The sequence below is a fragment of the Myotis nattereri genome (assembly GCF_964212035.1).
Source record: "Myotis nattereri genome assembly, chromosome: 15".
Taxonomy (NCBI): Eukaryota; Metazoa; Chordata; class Mammalia; order Chiroptera; family Vespertilionidae; genus Myotis; species Myotis nattereri.
Window position 1 is genome coordinate 33744279 of NC_138090.1, and position 24140 is coordinate 33768418.

Genomic DNA, 24140 nt, shown 5'->3' on the forward strand with positions numbered 1-24140 from the left:
AAGATTTAAGACTTGAGAACCAAGATGGCGGCATAGGTTAACGCCGGAGTTTGCTGCCTTGAACAACTACTTCAAAAGTGAAACTAAAAAACGGAACGGACATCACCCAGAACCACAGGAACGCTGACTGAGTGGAAGTCCTACAACTAGGAGGAAAGAGAAACGCATACGGACACTCAGAGGAGGCGCAGTGCTGAAGTCAAATTCTGAGGTGCGGAGGGCGCGGTTGGCATTTTCAATCGGGAGGGAGTCCCAGACTCTGAGCTCCAGATACGGGCGAGTCTTTCGGGACCCAGACTCAAACGGGAGAAGCGGGACTGTCTGGCTTCAGTCAGAGCGAGTGCAGCTTTCTCTCCGAGGTTTGCAGCGGGTGCTGGGACTCAGAGAGGCAGAGCCCCTGGGGACAGGACTGAGAGCCGCCATAACTGCTCTCTCCGGCCCACCCTGTTGATCCTGTGCGACCCGCCCCGCCCAAGCCCTGCACAGAGGCATTTGCCGGATAGCCTCAGGCAAAGGCTAGATTAGCACCTCCCTAGAGGACAGAAGTTCTCTCACTGCAGACACAGCTGATTCTCATAGCCACTTGGCCTGGAGGTCAAACCCTCCCTCGTATTAGCTACAACAATCAAGGTTTAACTATAAGACTGCGCACAAAGACCACTAGGGGGTGAACCAAGGAAGCATAACAAAATGTGGAGACAAAGAAACAGGACAAAATTGTCAATGGAAGATATAGAGTTCAGAACCGCACTTTTAAGGTCTCTCAAGAACTGTTTAGAAGCCGCCGATAAACTTAATGAGATCTACAAGAAAACTAATGAGACCCTCGATGTTATGATGGGGAACCAACTAGAAATTAAGCATACACGGACTGAAATAACGAATATTATACAGACTCCCGACAGCAGACCAGAGGAGTGCAAGAATCAAGTCAATGATTTGAAATGCGAGGAAGCAAAAAACACCCAACCGGAGGGGCGGAATGAAAAAAGAATCCAAAAATGCGAGGATAGTGTAAGGAGCCTCTGGGACAGCTTCAAGCGTACCAACATCAGAATTATAGGGGTGCCAGAAGATGAGAGAGAGCAAGATATTGAAAACCTATTTGAAGAAATAATGACAGAAAACTTCCCCCACCTGGTGAAAGAAATGGACTTACAGGTCCAAGAAGCACGGAGAACCCCAAACAAAAGGAATCCAAAGAGGACCACACCAAGACACATCATCATTAAAATGCCAAGAGCAAAAGACAAAGAGAGAATCTTAAAAGCAGCAAGAGAAAGAAACTCAGTTACCTACAAGGGAATACCCATACGACTGTCAGCTGATTTCTCAACAGAAACTTTGCAGGCCAGAAGGGAATGGCAAGAAATATTCAAAGTGATGAATAGCAAGAACCTACAACCAAGATTACTTTATCCAGCAAAGCTATCATTCAGAATTGAAGGTCAGATAAAGAGCTTCACAGATAAAGAAAAGCTAAAGGAGTTCATCACCACCAAACCAGGATTATATGAAATGCTGAAAGGTATCCTTTAAGAAGAGGAAGAAGAAGAAAAAGGTAAAGATACAAATTATGAACAACAAATATGCATCTATCAACAAGTGAATCTAAGAATCAAGTGAATAAATAATCTGATGAACAGAATGAACTGGTGATTATAATAGAATCAGGGACATAGAAAGGGAATGGACTGACTATTCTTGGGGGGGAAAGGGGTGTGGGAGATGCGGGAAGTGACTGGACAAAAATCGTGCACCTATGGATGAGGACAGTGGGTGGGGAGTGAAGGCGGAGGGTGGGGCGGGAACTGGGAGGAGGGGAGTTATGGGGGGGGGGGGGAAAGAGGAACAAATGTAATAATCTAAACAATAAAGATTTAATTAAAAAAAACACTTGAAATAAAAGGAAATAGATTCTTACTACAAAAAAAAAGATTTAAGAGGGGTGAGGGGAGGTAGAAGAGGGTAAAAGGGGGGATAAATGGTGATGTAAGAAGACTTGACTTGGGGTAGTGAATACACAATACAATATACAGATGATATATTATAAAATTGTATATCACCCTAACTGTTTGTCTCAGTGGATAGAGCGTCAGCCTGCGGGCTGAAGGGTCCCAGGTTCAATTCCAGTCAAGGGCATGTACCTTGGTTGCAGGCACATCCCCAGTAGGGGGTGTGCAGGAGGCAGCTGATCGATGTTTCTCTCTCATCGATGTTTCTAACTCTCTATCCCTCTCCCTTCCTCTCTGTAAAAAATCAATAAAATATTTTTTAAAAATAATTCAGAATTTAGCAGCAGGATTGTCTTTATTTTTTTTAAAATATATTTTATTGATTTCTTACAGAGAGGAAGGGAGAGGGATAGAGAGCTAGAAACATCGATGAGAGAGAAACATCGATCAGCCGCCTCCTGCACACCCGCCACTGGGGATGTGCCCGCAACCAAGGTACATGCCCTTTACCGGAATTGAACCTGGGACCCTTCAGTCCGCAGGCCAGCGCTCTATCCACTGAGCCAGACCGGTTAGGGCAGGATTGTCTTTAAAAAAGTTAAAATAAAATTGTATACCTGAAACCTATATATTTTATTAACCAATGTTACCCCAATAAATTCAATTAAAACAAAAAGGCATGGGTTTGGGGCCAGACAGACCTGGTCCTCCACCTGAGTTCCACCATTTACTAGTTTGTGGTCACAGGCAAGTTACTTCACCTCTTTAAGGCTCAATTAAATGTAGATAATAATGCCTACTGAGGTATATTTTTGGAAAGATTAAAATACAAACAAGGTCTTCGCTTCTTATGCCATCGTTCCTCATCTATAAGGGGAACTTATAAAGCTCAGAAAAAATAAAATAAAATATGCATTGGCAGTAAAAACAATTGCAAACTCTACCAAATGCTTTTCAAAGGTTTGAATGAAAGTGTTTCTTGAATAAATGATCTTTTTCTGTAAGTTTTTTTTTAAGTTGAGACTCAGCGTTTTTTTAAATTGATTTCAGAAAGGAAGGGAGAGGGAGAGATAGAAACATCAATGATAAGAATCATTGATCGGCTGCCTCTTGCACCAAGGATGGAGTCCACAACCCCGGACATGTGCCCCTGACCATATTTGAACCCAGGACCCTTCAGTCCGCAGGCTGATGCTCTATCCACTGAGCCAAACCAGCTTAAGTGAAAAAGTAAAAAGTGGAGTAAGCAGTAAAGTAGGACCTTACTCTCTGTAGGGACCATGCCAGAGACCCCGGATAACCAAGGCCTCTGAACAGGGGAAATCTTAATCAGAATGTTCAAAGCTAAGATACCATAAGCAGGTGCAAAGCCACAGTGATCTCATGGTATACTGCACACGCATGCCCTTCTGTAGCCAGGGGGGTCAACTGGACCTTGGTTCAGCAACCTCAGTACTTCAGTTCTGGCTAGGAAAGAATTCAGAGCCAAGACTCAAACTATAAGAGAAATTTTATTTAGGAAGTCACAGAAGTGGAAGTGAGTGGTGGAGGAAATGGGCTTAGGAAACAAGTTACAGAGGCTAAAGAAAGGTCTTTGAAACTTAGAAGAGAGGAAGGTAAAGGTAAAGTGCTTGGGGGGCGGTAAGAAAGGGAGGGGAAGAGTATGGGGGGGGTGCTCCCAGGAGGGAGAGCATGTGGGTCCTCAGTCCTAAGGGCTTTTGAGGGTGGAGATTTTACGGGAGGTCCCAAAGGAGGATCTCAATAGATTATTCATCCGCTTTCCAGCTACAGCCTTTCAGGGTTGTGGTCTCCTTAATTGGCTGGTTCCAGGGCAAGGGGTCATTAGTCAATGCAGCTGCCCCTGAAGTCAGCCATGGTATCTTTTGTCCGCTTTTGCTGTTTTTCTGGGCCTGGAGCTGAAACATAACTGAGGCCTAGATGCTGTCTCTAGGGAGGAAAGATCAGAGGGTCTCAACTACATGACCAGCTGACCAGTGATATTCTAAGGGAGGAAAGGTTACCCTAGGGCAGTGATGGCGAACCTTTTGAGCTCGGCGTCAGCATTTTGAAAAACCCTAACTTAACTCTGGTGCCGTGTCACATATAGAAATTTTTTGATATTTGCAGCCATAGTAAAACAAAGATTTATATTTTTGATATTTATTTTATATATTTAAATGCCATTTAACAAAGAAAAATCAACCAAAAAAATGAGTTCGCGTGTCACCTCTGACACGCGTGTCATAGGTTCGCCATCACTGCCCTAGGGGCAAGGTCCTTGTTTTCCCAGTTTTTTGGGGGGTTTTTTGAAGTACAATTTCCATTTATTTTTTCCCCAGAGAACTTTTCTTCACTCCTTAAAGACTTAGCTCCTCACATGGGCTTTGGTGGAGGTCGTGGGGCAGCACCTGCAGGTCTAAATCGGGGTGGGGGTGTTCGGTCCTTCCGGGCTTCATGAGAATGGTTCCTGACTACCTTGCTGTGAATGGCACAGCTCACACAGTAATGCAGCTTCACACACAGCTTGGGAAGCACACAGGCGTCGAAGACACTTGCTTCGGAGATATCCCTAATGGCTGCGGCCTCTACTATGTTTTGAATGATAAACTTTTTTTTAAATATGTTTTTATTGATTTCAGAGAGGAAGGGAGAGGGAGAGAGAGATGGAAACATCAATGATGAGAGAATCATTGATCGGCTGCCTCCTGTACGCTGCACACTGGGGATCGAGCCTGCCACCCGGGCATGTGCCCTGACCGGAAATCAAACACTTGACCTCCTGGTTCATAGGTTGATGCTCAACCTCTGAGCCATGCCAGCCAGGCATGACAAACTTCTTAATGGCCTTGTCCTTGGGCATGCACTGGGCACAGTTGCTGCAACAAATAGGCTGCACATGGCCTCGACCTTTTTTGGCACGACTGTTATTTATTCCTTCTTTTCTTGGTCATCTTGGAAACGAGGACCCGAGAGAGTTGTTTTCCCAGTTTTGTCCACCTTCTGTACCTGGCCTATCATCCTTGCTCTGCTCATGTCTGTCTAACTGCCTACCACAGTACAAAAAATAATAATAAGAGATTTAAGAAACATAACCCAAATGCAGATCTGGACCTTGTTCTGCAACAGATTGCTTTGTAAAAAGACATTTTAAGATAGTGGGGAAAATTGCACTTGAAATTGTTCTGGGTGTGATGATTGTATTGATTTATACTTTTAAAATTGTCATCTGTTAAATATTTATGAGTAAAAGACCTAATGTCTGGAATTTACTTTAAAGTACTGCATTAAAGGTGCATGTGAGAAGAGTGTGGATGAAAAGATTGGCAAAATGTTGACAACTGGTGAAACTGAGTGATGGATACATGAGGACTCATTTACACAACTCTATTTTTTATTTATGCTTGAAAATATCTGTTAAACAGTTTTTAAACAAAAACAAAAAATAACCTGATTAAAAAATGGGCAAAACCAAATTTTCTATTATAAAGAATACTAGTAAGAAATTATGTCAATAACCAGTGGCCACTCATCGAAAGCCTTACTTTTTAGATTGCAGTTGCCCTAACAGAGTAATTGCTGTAGGAGCTAAAGAGTGCTAGGGGAAAAGATGCTGAAGAAATGAAGTGGTGTTTATGCTTTCCTGAGTATATGCTATTCAGAGTCATAAAGAGATTTCTATACTTTTGTTCATTAGAGTACTAATATTAGGTTTGAAATAACTTGATGGCAGGAGCGGGCTGTGTGATAATTCTACTTTCTCATGTTTAAAGGATATTGTGTGAAGATTCAGCCTACTGTAATCTTGTAATTTTGCTTTTGGCTAACTCCCTTCTTAAAAATACCATTTTTATTTTTTATTTTTTTTTTTTAAATATATTTTATTGAGTTTTTACAGAGAGGAAAGGAGAGAGACAGAGAGTTAGAAACATCAATGAGAGAGAAACATCGACCAGCTGCCTCCTGCACACTCCCCACTGGGGATGTGCCCACAACCAAGGTACATGCCCTTGACCGGAATCGAACCTGGGACCCTTCAGTCCGCAGGCCAACGCTCTATCCACTGAGCCAAACCGGTTTCGGCTAAAAATACCATTTTTAAAAAACAAGGCGTATTTTTTAGAGTTGCTATGAATGTGCATATTTATATTTCTGAATTAAAATATAAGTTGATTTAAAGTAAAAAAAAAAAAAAAGAAGAAGAAGAAAAAGACAGCCCTAGCTGTTTTGGCTCAGTGGATAGAGCGTCGGCCTGCAGACTGAGGGTTCTGGGTTCGATTCCGGTCAAGGGCACATACCTCGGTTGCAGGCTACTTCCCAGCCTGGGCCCTGGTCGGGGCTCATGCAGGAGGCAACCAATCCATGTGCTTCTCTCACATCAATATTTCTCTCTGTCTTTCCCTCTCTCTTTCACTCTCTCTAAAAATCAAGGAAAAAATATCCTCAGATAAGGATTAAAAAAAAAAAAAAGAAAAGAGAAAAAGGACAAAGAACTTAAATAGATAGTTCTCCAAAGATATACAGATGGCCAACTAGCATATGAAAAGATGCTCAGCCTCACTAGTTATTAGGAAAATGCCAATCAAAACCACAAGATATTACCTCAGAACCATTAGAATGGCTGATATTTCTTAAAAACACAGATAATAGCACTAACCGGTTTGGCTCAGTGGATGGACCGTCGGCCTGTGGATGGGTCCCAGGTTTGATTCCGGTCAAGGGCATGTACCTTGGTTGCAGGCACATCCCAAGTAGGGGGCATGCAGGAAGCAGCTGATAGATGTTTCTCTCTCATTGATGTTTCTGACTCTCTATCCCTCTCCCTTCTCCTCTGTAAAAAATCAATAAAATATATATTTTTAAAAACACACAGAAAATAACAAGTGTTTGCAAAGATGTGCAGAAAATGGAACCCTGTATACTGTTGGTGGGAATGTAAAATGGAGCAGCCTCTATGAAACAGTATGGCAGTTCTTCAAAAAATTAAAAACAGAATTACCATATGATCCAGGCATTATACTTCTGGATATTGACCCAAAAGAATTGAAAGAAGAGTCTTGAAGAGGTATTTGCACACTCATGTTCATAATAGCTTTATTTGCAATAGCCAAAGGAAGAAGAAACCCAAATGTCTATCAACATATATATGAACGAGCAAAATATGACACATACATACAATTAAAAATTATTCAGCCTTAAAAAATTATGACACATGCTATAACATGAATAAACCTTGAGGACATTATGGTTAGTGAAATTAACCAGTCATGCATACACAAAAACAGGTACTGTATGGCTCCACTTACATGAGGTATCTAGAGCAGTCAGATGAAAACAGAAGTAGAATGGTGGTTGCCAGGGACTGGGGGGAAGAGGAAGCAGAGTTGTTCAATTGGTACAGAGTTTCAGTTTTGCAAGATAAAAAAGTCTGGGAGATTGGTTGCACAACAATTTTGAATATACTTAATACTACTGAACTATACTCTTGAAAGTGTTTAAGATAGTAGCACTATGTTACACATATTTTACCATAACTAAAAATTAAAATTAAAAAAAGATGTTTTGGGTTTTTTCTTCCAATAAAATAAATAAAAGCTTTCCCAGTGGGAGTGTGGGGATTATCTGAATAAGGCATCCTCTAGAGCAGTGGTTCTCAACCTTCTGGCCCTTTAAATACAGTTCCTCATATTGTGACCCAACCATAAAATTATTTTGTTGCTACTTCATAACTGTAATGTTGCTACTGTTATGAATCGTAATGTAAATATCTGATATGCAGGATGGTCTTAGGCGACCCCTGTGAAAGGGTCATTTGACCGCCAAAGGGGTCGCGACCCACAGGTTGCAATAGAGGCACACCCACTACTTTTGTGTCCTGCTGGCATTTGTCCCCAACGTTTGTAAAGCAATACACTCTCTATTTAGACCTGGGCTCAAGACTGTCCACCATAAAGACCTCACTTTCCAGCTTCATTTGCAATCAGGGTGGCCACATGATTACATTCTGGTCAGTTTGTTCTGTGGCTGCTGCCAAAAACTGAGACATTGAGCACTTATTTTAAGCTTCTAAATTTTGGGATAGTTTGTTACATAGCATTACTATTACAATCAGTCATCTACATCCCACCTTCACAATGTCTTCAATATCTGTGACATTATTTACGTAATATTTTTCTTAAAATTGACCAATTGTGTTAATCAAATATACCTGAAAGAGAAACTTTACACCAAGTTACAAATGGAAAACCAGTATCAATTTCATAAATAGAAATGAATCAAAAAAACACCTGGGTAGCACCCATCTGGCATGGCTCAGTGGTTGAGTGCTGACCTATGAACCAGGAGGTCATGGTTTGATTCCCCATCAGGACACATGCCTGCGTTTGGGTTTGATCCCTAGTGTGGGGCATGCAGGAGGCAGCCAATTAATGAGTCTCTCACGTCATTGATGTTTCTATCTCTCTCCCCCTCTCCCTTCCTCTCTTGAAATCAATAAAAATATATTTTAAAAAACAAAACAAACACCTGGATACCTTTTCTTGCTGAGGGCTATGAGGCCAGCTCTCTTTGTTAAAAAGGAAGAGTAAGGCCCTAGCCAGTTTAGCTCAGTGGATAGATTGTCTGCCTGCGAACTGAAAGGTCCCAGGTTTAATTCTAGTCAAGGGCACATGCTCAGATTATAGGCTTGATTCCCAGTGCGGGGCGTGCAGGAGGCAGCCGATCAATGATTCTCTCTCATCAATGTTTCTATCTCTCTCTCCCTCTTCCTTCCTCTCTGAAATCAAGATATATATATATATATATATATATATATATATATATATATATATATATATATTTTTTAAAGGAAGAGTAAGGAACTTAGTGGATGGGGAACAATCCTATATAATAAAAGGGTAATATGCAAATTGACCCTAACAGCAGAACGACTGGGAATGACTGTTCACTATGACACACACTGACCACCAGGGGGCAGACACTCAATGCAGGAGCTGACCCCTGTTGGTCAGTGCGCTCCCACAGGGGGAGCTCTGCTCAGCCACAAGCCAGGCTGCCAGCTGCCAGCACAGCAGTAGTGGCAGGAGTCTCTCCCGCCTCCTCAGCAGCGTTAAGGATGTCCAACTGCAGCTTAGGCCTGCTCCCCGCTGGCAAGTGGACATCCCCCGAGGGCTCCCGGGCTGCCAGAGGGGTGTCTGACTGCCAGCTTAGGCCCGATTCCCCAGGCCAGGCTAAGGGACCCCCCCCACACACACACCCAGTGCACAAATTTTTGTGCACCGGGCCTCTAGTCTATACTAATAAAGAGCTAATATGCTAATGGTTGGGACACCATAACGCGTAATGACCAGACCATCAGCATATTAGTTCTTTATTAGCTCCTATCAGCAGGAGGCTGCCTGCCTGTGCCTCAGGACGTTGCTCCGGAGATGGGAGCTAATAAAGACGAGGCAGGACCATCCTGTGCCGGGAAGGGCAGAGGTGAGAGCCTGTAGCGCCCCCACCTCACCAGTCCTTCGCCACCCACCGCTCACACTCAGAGTGCCCTGCCACCCACCTGCCAGGGGAAGGAGCACAGCGCAGCAGGTGGGAGGCTTCCCCGCTCTCCTCCGGTGCCATGATGGGATGGAGCTGCCGCAGTGCTCTGGAGACAGGGCAGAAGCAGGGAGGCGCCCAGAGAAGGCGGGACCAGCCCGAGGTGACTCAAGGCACTGAGGACGGGGCTTGAAGTGGCTAGAGAAGGCCAGAGGGGTCGGGAGCTGAGCCAGGCATGCTGGAGCTCTGCGTGGAGAGGTTCAGGTGTCAAGGTAGGGCGGCATGTGGGTGGGTGGCGCTGTGCAATTTCGTGTGCTGGGCTTCTAGTACTATCTATAAGAGACTTGGTAAATAACTCAGCCACATGTTCACTAGAGTGCTATGTAGCTCTAAAACATATACTGTGGAGGACTCTAGGAACTGACATGCTATTGTCAGTATATTCACATATACTATGTGAATAAAGCAAGATTCCAAATAGTGTGTCAGCTTTAAGTTATTGTGGTATAATGGTCTCCAAAAGATATGTCCCTGGAACCTGTGAATATTACATTTTATAATAAAGGATGTGATGAAGTTAAGGATCTTGAGATGGGGAAATTCTCCTTGATCATCTACGTTGGCCTTAAATGAAATACCACAGACAAAAGAGAAGATGATGCAACCATGGAGGCAGAGATTGGAGTGATGTGGCCACATGCCCGGGAATGTCTGCAGACACCAGAAACTGGAAGCACGGTACAGATTCTTCCTTAGAGCTTCCCAGTGAATGCAGCACTGCCAACACTTTGATTTTGGCTCAGAAAACCTGTTATAGACTATGAGAGAATAATTACTGTCTTAAGTCACCAAGTTTGTTATAACAGCCACAGGAAACTAGTATAGTAATAAGGGGGAAAATGTGAACATATATTCAGATTTGCTTGTATTTGCATAAACACTAGGAAGGACACATAAAAAACTAAAGAGACCACCAGAGGAGAGGAGGTGGATGAGATGGACAGAGGTGGAGATGGGAGCAAGACTTCTCAGGCAACAGGTAGACAGAAAATGAAAGTGGGAGGTGAAAGAGAAAAGATGTGGCACCCACAGACCTGATCCCCAGAGCCCACAACTAGGAACTCTGGCTGCTGCAGTCCTTTTAGCTTCGGTCTAGACATCAGGGATGGTACCTTAAATGTGAAGTTCTCAAATGGAATCAGAGCAGCTCAAGGGGCAAAAGAAGGTAGTGAATATCATAAACAAACAAACAAAAAACAACTCTTCCTAATTTGGCCGTTTTCATTCTCTGGTTCCTTTGGATGGCAACATTTATGACAGGCAATAGCCCTCTCTAAAAATCCACTTTAGAGTGAATGGCCAGTGTCCTCCTTTTTTATAAAATAGTTTAGTCTTGTTGGTTGGTCATCTTATCTAGAGCATGGAGTAGCACACACTATAGAAGCTCTTCTTTTCTTCCTTACTTACTCATAATTTCTTCAGGGTTATTAAATGCCCAACTAAAAGACTACATTTTCTAGCTTCCTTTGCAGTTGGGGGCAACAAATGATAAAGAACCAACACTGGGGGAGGCTTCTGTGAAGATTTTGTAAAGGGGGCTCTCAGTTTAGAGTTGAGTCCTTTTTGCTTGTCCTCCCTTCCTTTTTCTTCCTACTAGGAATGGTAGAGCATGATGGCTGGGGCACTGGCAGCCATCTTGCATGGAAGCTATGTGCTAAGGATGACAGAGCAGGAAGGCCCTTCATCTGTAATGAACGTGGAAGCCTCCACACCAGTGCTGGTATGCCAATCTCTGTACTTGTTTTATACGAGAGAAAAATAAACCCTGAGGTAAATTGTATTATTATTAAAAAGTGCCAAAACCGGTTTGGCTCAGTGGATAGAGCGTCGGCCTGCGGACTGGAGGGTCCCGGGTTCGATTCCGGTCGGGGGCATGTGCCTGGGTTGCGGGCATATCCCCAGTGGGAGATGTGCAGGAGGCAGCTGATCGATGTTTCTCTCTCATCAATGTTTCTGACTCTCTGTCGCTCTCCCTTCCTCTCTGTGAAAAATCAATAAAATATATTTTCAAAAAAAAAAATAAAAAAAAAATAAAAAGTATTTGCTGCCCTTCCCTACATGAAAATTATATATTTCCACTCCATTCACCCAAGGCTTGCCATAGACTTGTTTTGACCAAAGGAGTGAAATGGCATGGGCCACTTCTAAATATACAATTTAGCAGGAGCCACTGGGTGGTTCTCCCCACTTTCCTCTTCCCCCTCCCAGAAGACCAGCAATATTCCACATCAGGGTAGTTCCTTTAATTAGTTACTAATTAGTTACTAATAACAGAAAAGAACAAAGGCACCCTGGTGAGGCTTCAGCTTTGCACTCCCTGGAACCACCAGCCTACTACCTGCAAAACACTGGAAGAAGGGGACTGGACAGAGGAAAGATAGATGCATGCCCAGTAAAGGTGGGGTGACATAGGGAAGGTACTTGCCTGTCAATCACACCTAACAGAGATCACTGGTCAGAATGGGTGCGGCCACTGCAAGTGTGTGAAAATTTGGGAATACATAATCTCCTAAACAAAGGTGTCTTGGCTCTTGGTTCCTCTTGGCTTGTGGGCTCTCTTGTTTTGCTCCTGCCCAGGTTTCCTCCATAGCCTTGTGGCCCTGCAGACCCCACATGCAATGGACTAATGGATTACAGGAGGGAAACTCAAGCTAATGTTAGCCTGATGCTGGATTGGAACCAGCTCCAACAAGGAAAGAAAACTGGGCACTGGCCCTGATTTTAGCTCTACTGAAGCCCCACCTATACTTCTTTGACTGGGCTAAGGGAAATGGGACTTTGGACATCCAGGAGTGTAATTCCATGGAAATAAAGCTTTCTACCATATTTCATCCTCCTATGGGGGCCTCTAGAAATACTTATTCCAGCAGTACACCAATAACACCATTTCCACTAGCAACCAGGGAAGACCAGGCCCTCTTTTGTCCTGTAAGACCTTTATCCTGAGTCCCCAATTAAGATGGTTTGGAGTAGAGCCTTGGCTGGTATAGTTCAGTTGGTTGGGCATACTCCTGTGCATGGAAAGGTTGCTGGTGATTCCTGGTCAGGACACAGGCCCAGGTTGCAGGTTCAATCTGTGGTACAGGAGGCAGCTAATTGATGTTTTACTCTTACACTGATATTTCTCTCTCCCTCTCCCTCTTCGGAGCTTCTACTCTCTAAAAATCTACACTAGCCCTGACCGGTTTGGCTCAGTGGCTAGAGTGTCGGCCTGTGGACTGAAGAGTCCCAGGTTCGATTCCGGTCAAGGGCATGTACCTTGGTTGCGGGTACATCCCCAGTAGGGGGTGTGCAGGAGGCAGCTGATGGATGTTTCTCTCTCATGGATGTTTCTAACTCTCTATCCCTCTCCCTTCCTCTCTGTAAAAAATCAATAAAATATATATTTTTTTAAAAAGCTACACTAATAAAAGACAAAGATGCAAATTGACTGTACCTTCACTATGCCCCAAGCCATGCCCGCCAGCCAATCAGAGCAACTATATGCAAATTAAACCAACCAAGATGGCGGCCGGCAGCCACAGAACTAGAGCAAGCAGGAGGCTTGGTTGCCTGGGCGATGGGGGAAGCCAAGCTTCCTGCCAGCCCTGAGCCGGCTTCGGCCGCCGCTCATGGCAACAAAGTTTCAATTATAGAAGACAAATAAACCCCAGATACCTGCTTCCAGCCAGCCTCCACTTGGAGTTTGGGTGGTTGGCGGCAGTGGCCAGCCTGTAAACAGCCATCAGCCCCTCACCCGGGATGGCCACACCCTCATGGCACTCTTCTGGCTGAGTGGTGCTCCCTATGGGAGCGCACTGACCACCAGGGGGCAGCTCCTGCATTGAGTGTCTGCCCCCTGGTGGTCAGTGCACATCATAGTGATCGATCGTTCTGCCATTGGGCCAAAACCGGCTCTCTGACATCCCCTAAGGCAGCCGTGGGCAAACTACGGCCCGCGGGCTGGATCCGGCCCATTTGAAATGAATAAAACTAAAAAAAAAAAAAAAAAAAAAGACCCTACCCTTTTATGTAATGATGTTTACTTTGAATTTATATTAGTTCACACAAACACTCCATCCATGCTTTTGTTCCAGCCCTCCGGTCCAGTTTAAGAACCCATTATGGCCCTCAAGTCAAAAAGTTTGCCCACCCCTGCCCTAAGGGGTGCTAGATTGTGAGAGGGCACAGGCCAGGCTGAGGATCCCTACCAGTGCACAATCGGGGCCAGGGCGGGATGTGGGAGGTTGGCCAGCCGGGAGGGATCACAGGAGGGCTCCAGGGTGTGTCTGGCCTATCTCGCTCAGTCCCAATCGGCCAGACCCCAGCAGCAAGCTAACCTACCAGTCAGAGCATCTGTCCCCTGGTGGTCAGTGCCCTTCATGGTGAGCAGTTGAATGACCTTAGCATATTGTTAGCATATTATGCTTTGATTGGTTGAACAGACAACTGGACACTTTGCATATTAGGCTTTTATTATATATGATTGTCAATGCTTTAGGGGTTTGGTTGTGATTGTTACAGGATGGGAATGTGTTCGGGGAGTTGAGTCAAAGAATGGCTTAGTGGACTAGATTGGGGGCAATGGCACTAAAGAGAAGAAAGGATTATGGATGATGCCCAGGTTATGTATTTAGTTCTTCAATTTTGACGACTTGCCTGTCCATGAGCTCTGCCAGGACATCAACAAGATCTGTCAGGATCCTTTGTGTCTAGCAGGAGCTTACTTAGGAGACACTTAGGATTGCTGAATTAACAAATGGTGCCAGAGTGATTATATATATATATACACGAGAGGCCCGGTGCACAAAAATTTGTGCACTCGGGGGGGGGGGGGGAGGGGAGAGTCCCTCAGACCGGCCTGTGCCCTCTCGCAGTCTGGGACCCCTCGGGAGATAACGCCCTGCTGGCTTAGGCCTGCTCCCGGGTGGCAGAGGGCAGGCCCAATCCCTAGGTGCAGCCCCTGGTCGGGCTCAGAGCAGGGCTGATTGGGGAGTTGGGGCGCCGCCCCCTGTCATGCACAGAGCAGGGCGGATCAGGAGGTTGCAATGCCACCCTCAGTCACGCTCAGGGTAGGGCCGATTGGGGGGCTGGGGCACCTCCCCCATCACACTCAAGGCAGGGTTGATGGGGAGGTTGCAGCGCCACCCCCTGTCACACACAGAGCAGGGCGGATCAAGGGGTTGGGGCGCTGCCCCCTGTCACTCACAGAGCAGGGCCCATCAAGGGGGTTGGGGCTCAGTACCCTGTCATGCACAGAGCAGGGCCCATCAGGGGGTTGGGGAGCTCCCCCGTCATGCACAGGGCAGGGCCCATCAGGGGGTTGAGGAGCTCCCCCCTGTCACTCACAGAGTAGGGTCAATAGGGGAGTTGGGGCACCGCCCCCTGTCACCCACAGAGCAGGGCCGATCAGGGTGTTGGGGCACCGCCACTGTCACACTCAGGGCAGGGCCGATGGGGAGGTTATGGCTCTACCCTGTCACACACAGAGCAGGGCCCGTGGGAGGGGAGGGGTGTTGGGGCGCCGCACCCTGTCACACACAGAGCAGGGCTGATCAGGGGGTTGGGGCGCCGCACCCTGTCACACACAGAGCCGCAGGGCGATCAGGGTGTTGGGGAACTCCCCCCTATCAGGCACAGAGCAGGGCTAATCAGGGGGTTGGGGCGCCTTCCCCAGTCACAAACAGAGCAGGGCCGATAGGGAGGTTGTGGCCCCGCCCTCTGTCACACACAGAGCCACAGGGCGATCAGGGGGTTTGGGCGCTGCCCCCTGTCACGCTGATCCCGGTGCCGGGAGGCCTCGCGGCTCCGCTATCCCGGTGCTGGGAGGCATATTACCCTTTTACTATAAAGGATAGAGGCCTGGTGCACGGGTGGGGGCCAGCTGGTTTGCCCTGAAGGGTGTCCTGGATCAGGGTGGGGGTCCCCACTGGGGTTCCTGGCCAGCCTGGATGAGGGGATGATGGCTGTTTGCAGCTGGTCACACACCCTTCAGGGTAGGGGTCCCCACTGGGGTGCCTGGCCAGTCTGGGTGAGGGGTTGAGGGCTGTTTTCAGGCTGGCGGGTGACTGAAGCTCCCAACCTCTCCTTTTTTTCTTTTTTTTTCTTTTTTATTCTGGGCCAGCTTTAGCTCTGAGGCTTGGGTCCAGCTCTTAGGCCTCAGCTGCTGAAAGCAGGTATCTGGTTTGTTAGGGTTCTATAATCGAAACACTGTTTCAACTCCAGCTCTGAGATCCCGGCTGGCTGAAAGCAGGTTTCTGGGGTTTTGTTTAGCTTCTATATTTGTAACAATGTTTCAAACTGCAAGCTCGGAGGCCGGCAGCGGCAGGCAGGTAACGTTGGAGTCCTCCGTCACTGAAGCAAGCAAGCCTCATGTTCGCTTCAAGCTGCCTGGCTGCCGGCTGCCATCTTGGCTGGCAGTTAATTTACTTATCGCCCTGATTAGCCAATGGGAAGGGTAGCAGATGTACGGCAAATTACCATGTTTCTCTTTTATTAGATAGGACTAGAGGCCCGGTGCGCAAAAATTTGTGCACTCGGGGGGGTAGGGGGGTCCCTCAGCCCATCCTGTGCCCTCTCACAGTCTGGGACCCCTCAGTGGAAGACCACCTGCTGGCTTAGGCCTGCTCCCTGGGGGATTGGGCCTAAGATGGCAATCAGACATCCCTCTGGCAGCCCAGCAGCCCTCGGGGGATGTCCACTCGCCAGCTGGGAGCAGGCCTTAGTGCTGCTGAGGAGGCGGTAGAGGCTCCCACCACCACCGCTGTACTGGCAACCATCAACCTGGCTTGTGGCTGAGCACAGCTCCTCCCATGTCAGAGCACCCTGATCACCAGAGGGCAGCTTCTGCATTGAGTGTCTGCCCACTGGTGCTCAGTGTGTGTCATAGTGACCAGTCATTCCCAGTCCTTCTGCTGTTAGGGTCAGTTTGCATATTACCCTTTTACTATATAGGATAGAGGCCTGGTGCACGGGTGGGGGCCGGCTGGTTTGCCCTGAAGGGTGTCCCCGATCAGGGTGGGGGTCCCGTTTGGGTGCCTGGCCAGCCCGGATGAGGGGATGATGGCTGTTTGCAGCTGGTCACACCCCTTCAGGGTGGGGGTCCCCACTGGGGTGCCTGGCCAGTCTCGGTGAAGGGCTGAGGGCCGTTTTCAGGCTGGCGGGTGACTGAAGCTCCCAACCTCTCCTTTTTTTCTTTTTTTTTATTCTGGGGTTTATTTACCTTCTATGGCTGTCACTGGAGCTGAGAGCCGGCTTTAGCTCTGAGGCTCAGCTCCAGCTCTGAGACCTCGGCTGCTGAAAGCAGGTATCTGGGCTTTGTTTAGCTTCTATAATTGAAACACTGTTGCAACTCCAGCTCTGAGGCCCGGCTGGCTGAAAGCAGGTTTCTGGGGATTGTTTAGCTTCTATAATTGCAACATTGTTTCTTAGACTGCAGCTCAGAGGCCGGCAGCAGCAGGCAGGGAACGTTGGCTTCCTCCAACACTGGAGCAAGCAAGCCTCCTGTTCGCTTCAGCTGCCTGGCTGCCAGCCGCTATCTTGGTTGGCAGTTAATTTGCATATCGCCCTGATTAGCCAATGGGAAGCATGTCAGAGGTATGGCTAATTACCATGTTTGTCTATTATTAGATAGGACTAGGGGTCCAGTGCACGAAATTCATGCATGGGGGGGGGGCGAGTGGGAGGAGGTCCCTCAGCCAGACCTGCACTCTCTCCAATCTGGGAGCCCTCAGGGGATGTCCTACTGACAGCTTAGGCCTGCTCCCTGTGGTTTTCTGCTCTCAGGGGACCTGCCTTCTTGATGCCACTGCAGGTCCTGGTGTCTGCTCTCTGTGGGGGCCTGCTTGCCCTTCACCACCAGGGCCAGGGGCAAGCAGGGCCCTGCTGTCTGCTTTCTGTGGGGGCCCTGAGAAGGACTGCTTGCCCCTTGCTGCCACAGCCAGGAGTAAGCAGGGCCCTGCTGTCTGCTCGCTCGCTGCGGGGGACTGCTGTCTGCTCGTTCACTGCAGGGGACGTTCCCATCCCGCCCCCAGCCGCTTGTGCTTACGCCGGCTCAGAGGACCTGGGTCCCGGGGATGTTCTGCCCTGCCCCTGGCTGCTCGGTGCCTGCGTGCATAGGCCCAGAGTTGCCAGGGGCGTTCTGGGACCCCAGTTGCTCCAGGCCTACATGCAGGCCTACAGACTCAGAGCAGCCTAGCTCCCGAGAATGCCTGTCCCCAGGACCCAAGCCACTCAGTGCCTGCACATGCAAATTAACCCGCCATCTTTGTCAGGTTAATTTGCATACTCACTCCTGATGGGCTGTGGGGCGTCACAAAGGTATGGTCAATTTGCGTCTTTCTCTTTTATTAGCGCGCGCACGCGCACGCACACACACACTAGAGGCCCGATGCACAAAATTCATGTAAGGGGCTCAGCCCTAGCAGCCCCAGTGCAGACCTGGCTGGCCCTTGCAGCCCCAGCTTCGTCTGGAAGGTCGTTCAGAAAGACCCTCAGAAGGTTGTTCAGCTGTTCGGTCTAATTAGTATATTAGCTCTTTATTATATAGGATACACACACACACACACACACACACACACACACGTATACTTATTTATTTTTTAATCCTCACCTGAGGATATTTTTTCCATTAATCTTTTTTTTTTTTTTAAAGATAAGGCCTTCTTTTTTTAAAATATATTTTATTGATTTTTTACAGAGAGGAAGGGAGAGGGATAGAGAGTTAGAAACATTGATGAGAGAGAAACATCGATCAGCTGCTTCCTGCACACTCCCCACTGGGGATGTGCCCGCAACCAAGGTACATGCCCTTGACCAGAATCGAACCCGGGACCCTTGAGTCCACAGGTTAACGCTCTATCCATTGAGCCAAACCGGTCAGGGTTCCATTAATCTTTAGAGAGAGAATGGAAGGGAGGTAGGTGGGGGAGAGAGAGAAACATTGATGTGAAAGAGACACATCAACTAGTTGCTTCTTGCATGCACCCTGATGGGGCTGGGTATTGAACCCACAACCAAAGTATGTCCCCTTGACTGGGAATTGAACCTGACCCTTTGGTCCATGAGCCAATGCTCTAACCACTGAGATAAACCGGCCAGGGCAGAGTGATATATTTTAAAAAGCAAGTCTGAAGACACTGATTTAGGTTTAAAGACTCTTCTGCATCTCCCCTACCCTGCACAGGGTCCCCCAAGGAACTTGAACTGCTGTGTTTCCTGGGGAGCCCATATGAAATACATTCATCGAATTCATCCAACAAATATGTACTAAGCATCATCACTATACTAGGTAGAGAGGACACAACAGAGACTAAGACAGATAAAAATCCCTACCTTCATGGAGCTGATATTCTAGTGAGGGATACAATAAATGAATAGATCAAATACATGGTGTGCCAGATAGTGAAAAGTATTCAAGGGAAAAATAAAACAGAAGGCAGACAGGAAGAATATGTATGTATCTGGGAGAGGGCTATCATTTCACATAGAGTGACAATCATAAAGGGAAGAACTTTCCAGACAGAGCAAATAACACAGAGAAAGGCCCTGGGGCAACAATGTGCCTGACAGGCTAGAGAAACACCAAGTAGGCCAATAACACTGGAGCAGATTGAGAGGGGCAGGACGGAGATGAGGTCATACAGGGATCCAGTTTCTGTAGGGCTTTATAGGCCTGCTTTCTGCCTGTTCCAGCCTATTGTCTTTTATACAGTGAACAGAGGGCTCTGTGACTGCATGAGGGGAACAGAATATGAAAGTGGGTTGACCAGTGAAGCTATTAAAATAGCGCAGTAGGGAGGTGATACTGGCTAGTACCAGGGTGGGGCAGAGAATGGGGTTAGAAGTGGTCAATTCTGGATAGATTTTAAAGGGAGAGTCAAGAGCATTTGCCAATGGACTGGACAAGGAGCATGTCCTGGCCCAGTTCGAATAACAAACCTGTAGTCCAACGACATCAGGTTTATTTACCACAGCAATGAGGGAGACTCCACACCAGCGGTACTGTGGGGAGTCTCACCAAAGGAAAAGATAGTTATTATTGGGTTTGGGGGAAGGGTGAAATTTAGGTGAGATGTAAATGAAAGTGGCCAGGCTCAATGCAAAGTAGAACTGTATATAAAGGGATCAATATCAAGTCTGTCCTGTCCCCTTGGAAACAATAACGTTTACATAGAGGTGGAATGCTGTGTCCAGAATCACCTTACCTGAGCTCTGCACCGGGACTGTAAATTGAGGCTGCTTGTGTCAAAGTGACCTAACTCCTCTCATTCTTACCCATTAACTTGAAACAACAAAGTTTGTGATAGTCTATGATTTTAGAGAACAAAATTTCCTAGTCAGTAAGCGAGTAGTGGTCAAAGAAAGGGAGTTGTGTCCTTTTACATCTGCAGCATATCCCTGAATAAAATATAGAAATATTTTTTCCTTTTAACTACTCATCCGGCTTTTTTTGTGTGTCTGTTATTCCAGCCAAATAAATGGGAAGGCAGATTTTTTTACAGTTCAAGCTAATTTTTACTTTCTCAAGTGTGAGGAAAAAGAGGTAAGGGTGACTCTAAGGTTTCTGTCTTGAGGAAGGAAGGATGGAGTAAGCTATTAACTAAGGTTGTGGAAGGTTTGGGGGAGACAAGATCAGGAGCTGGGTTTCGGATGTTTTGAGTTTGAGATGTCTCAAATTCGTGGAGATGGTTCGTGGTTCCTTACAGACCCAGGAACAACCTCACTTCTCCCAACAGAGCGCCCCCCCTCCCCTTCTTCCGCCCGCTCCATTCACTCACTACCTGTAGTTAATCGTCCAGCCCTGTTTTAACGTATCTGCATCTTTGTTATGTGCGGTGAAACGCTGAGAATACCGTCTCTTCACCTGCCAACCCTGCTTCGACACTGCAAGCTGGACCAAGTGCCCGCATGGGGACTGACCTTCGCCCCATTACTGCGCTCACTTGTAGAACCTCACAGGGCGGTTGTCGGCGCCCCGCAGGCCGGCAGTGTTGGAGCATTTCGGAGCCCAGCAGCACTGGGGCATGGCTGTCCAGCCCGTAGTTTCCCGCGGTCTGCAGCAGCACTTCGGTGGTCGCCCGCTTACGCTCTCTCCTCTGGGCTCATTTCAGAGCGGGGTGCTTCCTCTCGTGCCTCGGGAGGGAGGAGTGCGCCTGCGAACTACCCGCCCTTCCGGTTACCACACCTGCACCCTGGTCATGTGGTGAATGGGGAACCAGGAATACCTCCCCGTCACCCGGATCTGATCGCCAGGTCAGGGAGAGATGGCGTCACGGCGCTTCCGAGCCTGACGACTCGTCAGTCTGCTTCGGCTCCACCCTGGCTTACGTCCGGGAGACGCCGCTGCCAGGCTGTTGCCCTGAGGCGGCAGCAAAAAGCGAGATGTGGCGGTTTTGGTCTTGGCCACGTAAAAGTTTAAATCGGTACGTTTTAGTGAGTGAGGAAAACGCAGACTAGAAGCGCCACCATGCTTGAATCTAGCTGTGGCCCCACCTCGCCAAACGCTCCACTCCGCCTCTTATTCCTCATTGGTCAAAAGCACCGCCCGGCAGTCCTGCGATTGGCCAAACGGGCGGCTACCGCATCCAATGGGCGGCGGCGCTGGCTTTCCCGCTGCGGTTCGTTACTTGAGAGGGTCGTGGTGGCGGCGGCAGTTGGGTGTAACGGTCGCCCGGCTCCGGTGCGACCATGGCGGCCTTGGGGCCCGGAGGCTACGCGCGGAACGATGCGCGGAGAGGCCAGTCCTCCCCGCCCCCCTCTCCTGCGCTCTGCCTCCGCCGGCGGACGCGACTCCCCACGGCGCCCGAGGACACAGTGCAGAACCGGGTAAGGAGCGCTTGCCCTGCCCTCCCAGGCCCTTCCCTTAGATATTTGGCCCCGCCTATCAGCTCCCGGCGTTTGACTCTCTGGCCCCGTCCCGTTCCTAAGCCCCGCCCCTTTCGTCTAGGTTCCTCCCATTTTCCCATCTCCTCCTCTCTCGGGTACGCCGTCATTCCTAGCCCCTCCTCATACCCTGACCCCACCCTCAGCCCTGGGAGCATTCCTGGGTTCCTCCCTGGTGTCTACCTTCCTGCATGCGATTTCCCTCGGGCTTTAGACGTCTTTCTGGGCCCTTCCACTTTTGTTGACCTCGCCCCGCCTGAGCTGCCCCAACTCTTCCTCAGCTCTACCCCGCCTTCCCTCACCCCCCCCGCCCCCCCGCCTTCCCTTCCATTCTCCCTTTTACCAAGGTGGGATTCTTATTCCATATAGCCACCCATAATTATGGTGAGGATGTGAGTAATTGTAATATCTCAGCAGCGCTACTTGGAGGGAGGCTTGCAGAAGTTCTAAGACACACGAACAAAGATGATTTTAGAGTAGGTAGAGGGAATTCCATTAGCACAGCAGCAATTTTAAAAATTGTTCTTTAGCCCTAACTGGTTTGGCTCAGTGGATAGAGCGTCAGCCTGCGGACTGAAAGGTCCCGGGATCGATTCTGGTCAAGGGCATGTACCTTGGTTGCGGGCACATCTCCAGTGGGAGATGTGCAGGAGGCAGCTGATCGGTGTTTCTCTCTCATCAATGTTTCTGGCTCTCTATCCCTCTCCTTTCCTCTCTGTGGAAAATCAATAAAATATATTTAAAAAAATTGTTCTTTAACTTTCTGAGCCATGAAGTATGTTTTTATGTAATGGAGATAACAGTAACCATACCATGGAGTTGCAGGGAGATGAAATAAAATTGTGAAATGACCTGCTTGGCACAGAGTCCCGATAAAGGATGGATACAAGCTGCACTCTGCTGTATCACCCACTCCTGGCTGCAAGGCCTGGGCACGTGGCCCCTATCCACCTCTCTGGTGGTACCTCTATCCTCCCTCATAAAAAGGTTCAATCTCACTCCCCTGCTGTCTGTTTTCTGAGGCACCAAGCTCTTTCCCACTTCCTAGCCTTTGTGTTTGGTGAGTCTGGGCTGTTTGCCATAGTCTACCTCAGTGGTTCTCAACCTTGGCTGCACATTAGAGTCACCTGGGAATCTTTTTAAAATCCTGATTTCTGGGCCTCATCATTAGTAACAAAGAAAGAATTTCCGGAGGATGAGGCCCAGAAGTCAGGATTTTAAAAAAATTCCCAGGTGATTCTAATGTGCAGCCAAGGTTGAGACCACTATGTTAGAGAGTATTTGTGAGGATTAAGTGAGCTCATATATCTTAAGCACTTAAAACAACACCTGGTACATTGCAAAAACTCTTGTTAGTATTAGCTACTACTGTTATGATTGTGAATTTTGGGTAATTGATGTCATTTATTTTCCTTGTTTGGTGATTGTTCACTTGTTTCTTTACTTGTAGAACCTCTATACTATAAATTTCCTTTTTTTTTTATATTTTATTGATTTTTCACAGAGAGGAAGGGAGAGAGATAGAGAGAGTTAGAAACATCGATGAGAGAGAAACATTGATCAGCTGCCTCTTGCACATCCCCCGCCGGGGATGTGCCCGCAACCCAGGTACATGCCCTTGACCGGAATTGAACCCGGGACCTCTCAGTCCGCAGGCTGACGCTCTATCCACTGAGCCAAAACGGTTTCGGCTATACTATACATTTGATGAGGGAGTGGACATTGTTCACTTTTGCTCACTGCTGTGTCTTCCCTGCATGGCTCGAAGTGCTGACTTTGGAGCCAGACTATCTGAGTTTGTATCTCCAGCTTGTCATTCTGCTGGTGTGGGACCTTGGACCTCAGTGTCCTCATCTGTAAAACAGGGCTGATAATAGTGCCTTCTTCCTTGAATTGTTTTGGGGTTTCAAGTCTTGCATCCACATGAAATACTTAAAAATGTATTCAAAGGTCACCTTCTTAGTGAGGCCTTCTTCCCTAACCTTGTGCTCCCAGTTTCTTTTCCTGCTTTTTCTTTATTGCTCTTATCATCACCTGATACCTATTTTGCATATTTTTTCTATTCATTTTTTTGGAACGTCCTCCATCCCATCACCACCAGAATGTGAGCTCCAGAAGGGCAGGGATTTTTGTGTGTTTTCCTTACCATGCTATGCCTTTAACCTGGCCCTGTGTATTTGTCAAAGGAATGTTGAGGAAAACAAATGTTAGCTGCTGGTAGATGATGATAAAAGGGTGTCCCAAAATTCACGCAAGAAGTAATTTTGATAGAAAACACAGGTTTATAATTACAAGTTGTAAATTTTTTATTGATTCATAAAGTATACAGTATAGGGTTATGTATGGAATAGCATATCGGGTAAATGGCCTCCGTGGCTTTGCTGGCACATACGCACTCTTGTTGAAATTTTCCATGACCGTTTTGCATAAATGTGGCTGAATTTCAGTATCCACTTGTTGTTGTTCCATAATCCATTCAATGAACTCTATTCGCTGTGCGTGGTCAGTAGGCTTCAGTTCTTGAGTCAATTGAACTTCGTAATCATGAAGATGCAAACCTTTCGTGAGAATACGCTGTAGAGAGCTTCTCAAAATGTCCAATTCTTGACCACAGTGCCGAATTGATGTCCCTGGATTCTCGGCAACACTCTCATGAACTGCTTCAATGTTTTGTGTTGAACGACTTGTTGAAGGACGGCCAGAGTGTTTAAGATCACTAATTGATCCAGTCTC

The 24140-nt window shown here is 47.4% G+C and overlaps 2 protein-coding genes and 1 pseudogene across 3 annotated transcripts in view; 1 reads left to right on the plus strand and 2 right to left on the minus strand.

Moving 5' to 3' along the window:
* THAP8 (THAP domain containing 8) overlaps positions 1 to 20627 on the minus strand; it is a gene marked incomplete at its 3' end in the record, with an annotated part of 27517 nt that extends 6890 nt beyond the window's left edge. Inside the window, 1 exon segment of the mRNA XM_081108380.1 lies at positions 20468 to 20627. Coding sequence (XP_080964506.1) covers positions 20468 to 20550 — 83 coding nt within the window. The 5' untranslated portion in view covers positions 20551 to 20627.
* On the minus strand, positions 4329 to 4906 carry LOC308530818 (small ribosomal subunit protein eS26-like; annotated as a pseudogene). The gene is made up of 2 exons: positions 4789 to 4906; positions 4329 to 4562 (listed from the first exon to the last, which is right to left on the minus strand). The product of its transcript is annotated as a small ribosomal subunit protein eS26-like (transcript).
* A 585-nt stretch (positions 20628 to 21212) lies between the features above and the next one.
* Positions 21213 to 24140, plus strand: part of WDR62 (WD repeat domain 62) — a gene marked incomplete at its 5' end in the record, with an annotated part of 52136 nt that continues 49208 nt past the window's right edge. The window contains one exon of the mRNA XM_081108381.1: positions 21213 to 21350. Coding sequence (XP_080964507.1) covers positions 21213 to 21350 — 138 coding nt within the window. The remainder of the gene's footprint in view (positions 21351 to 24140) is intronic.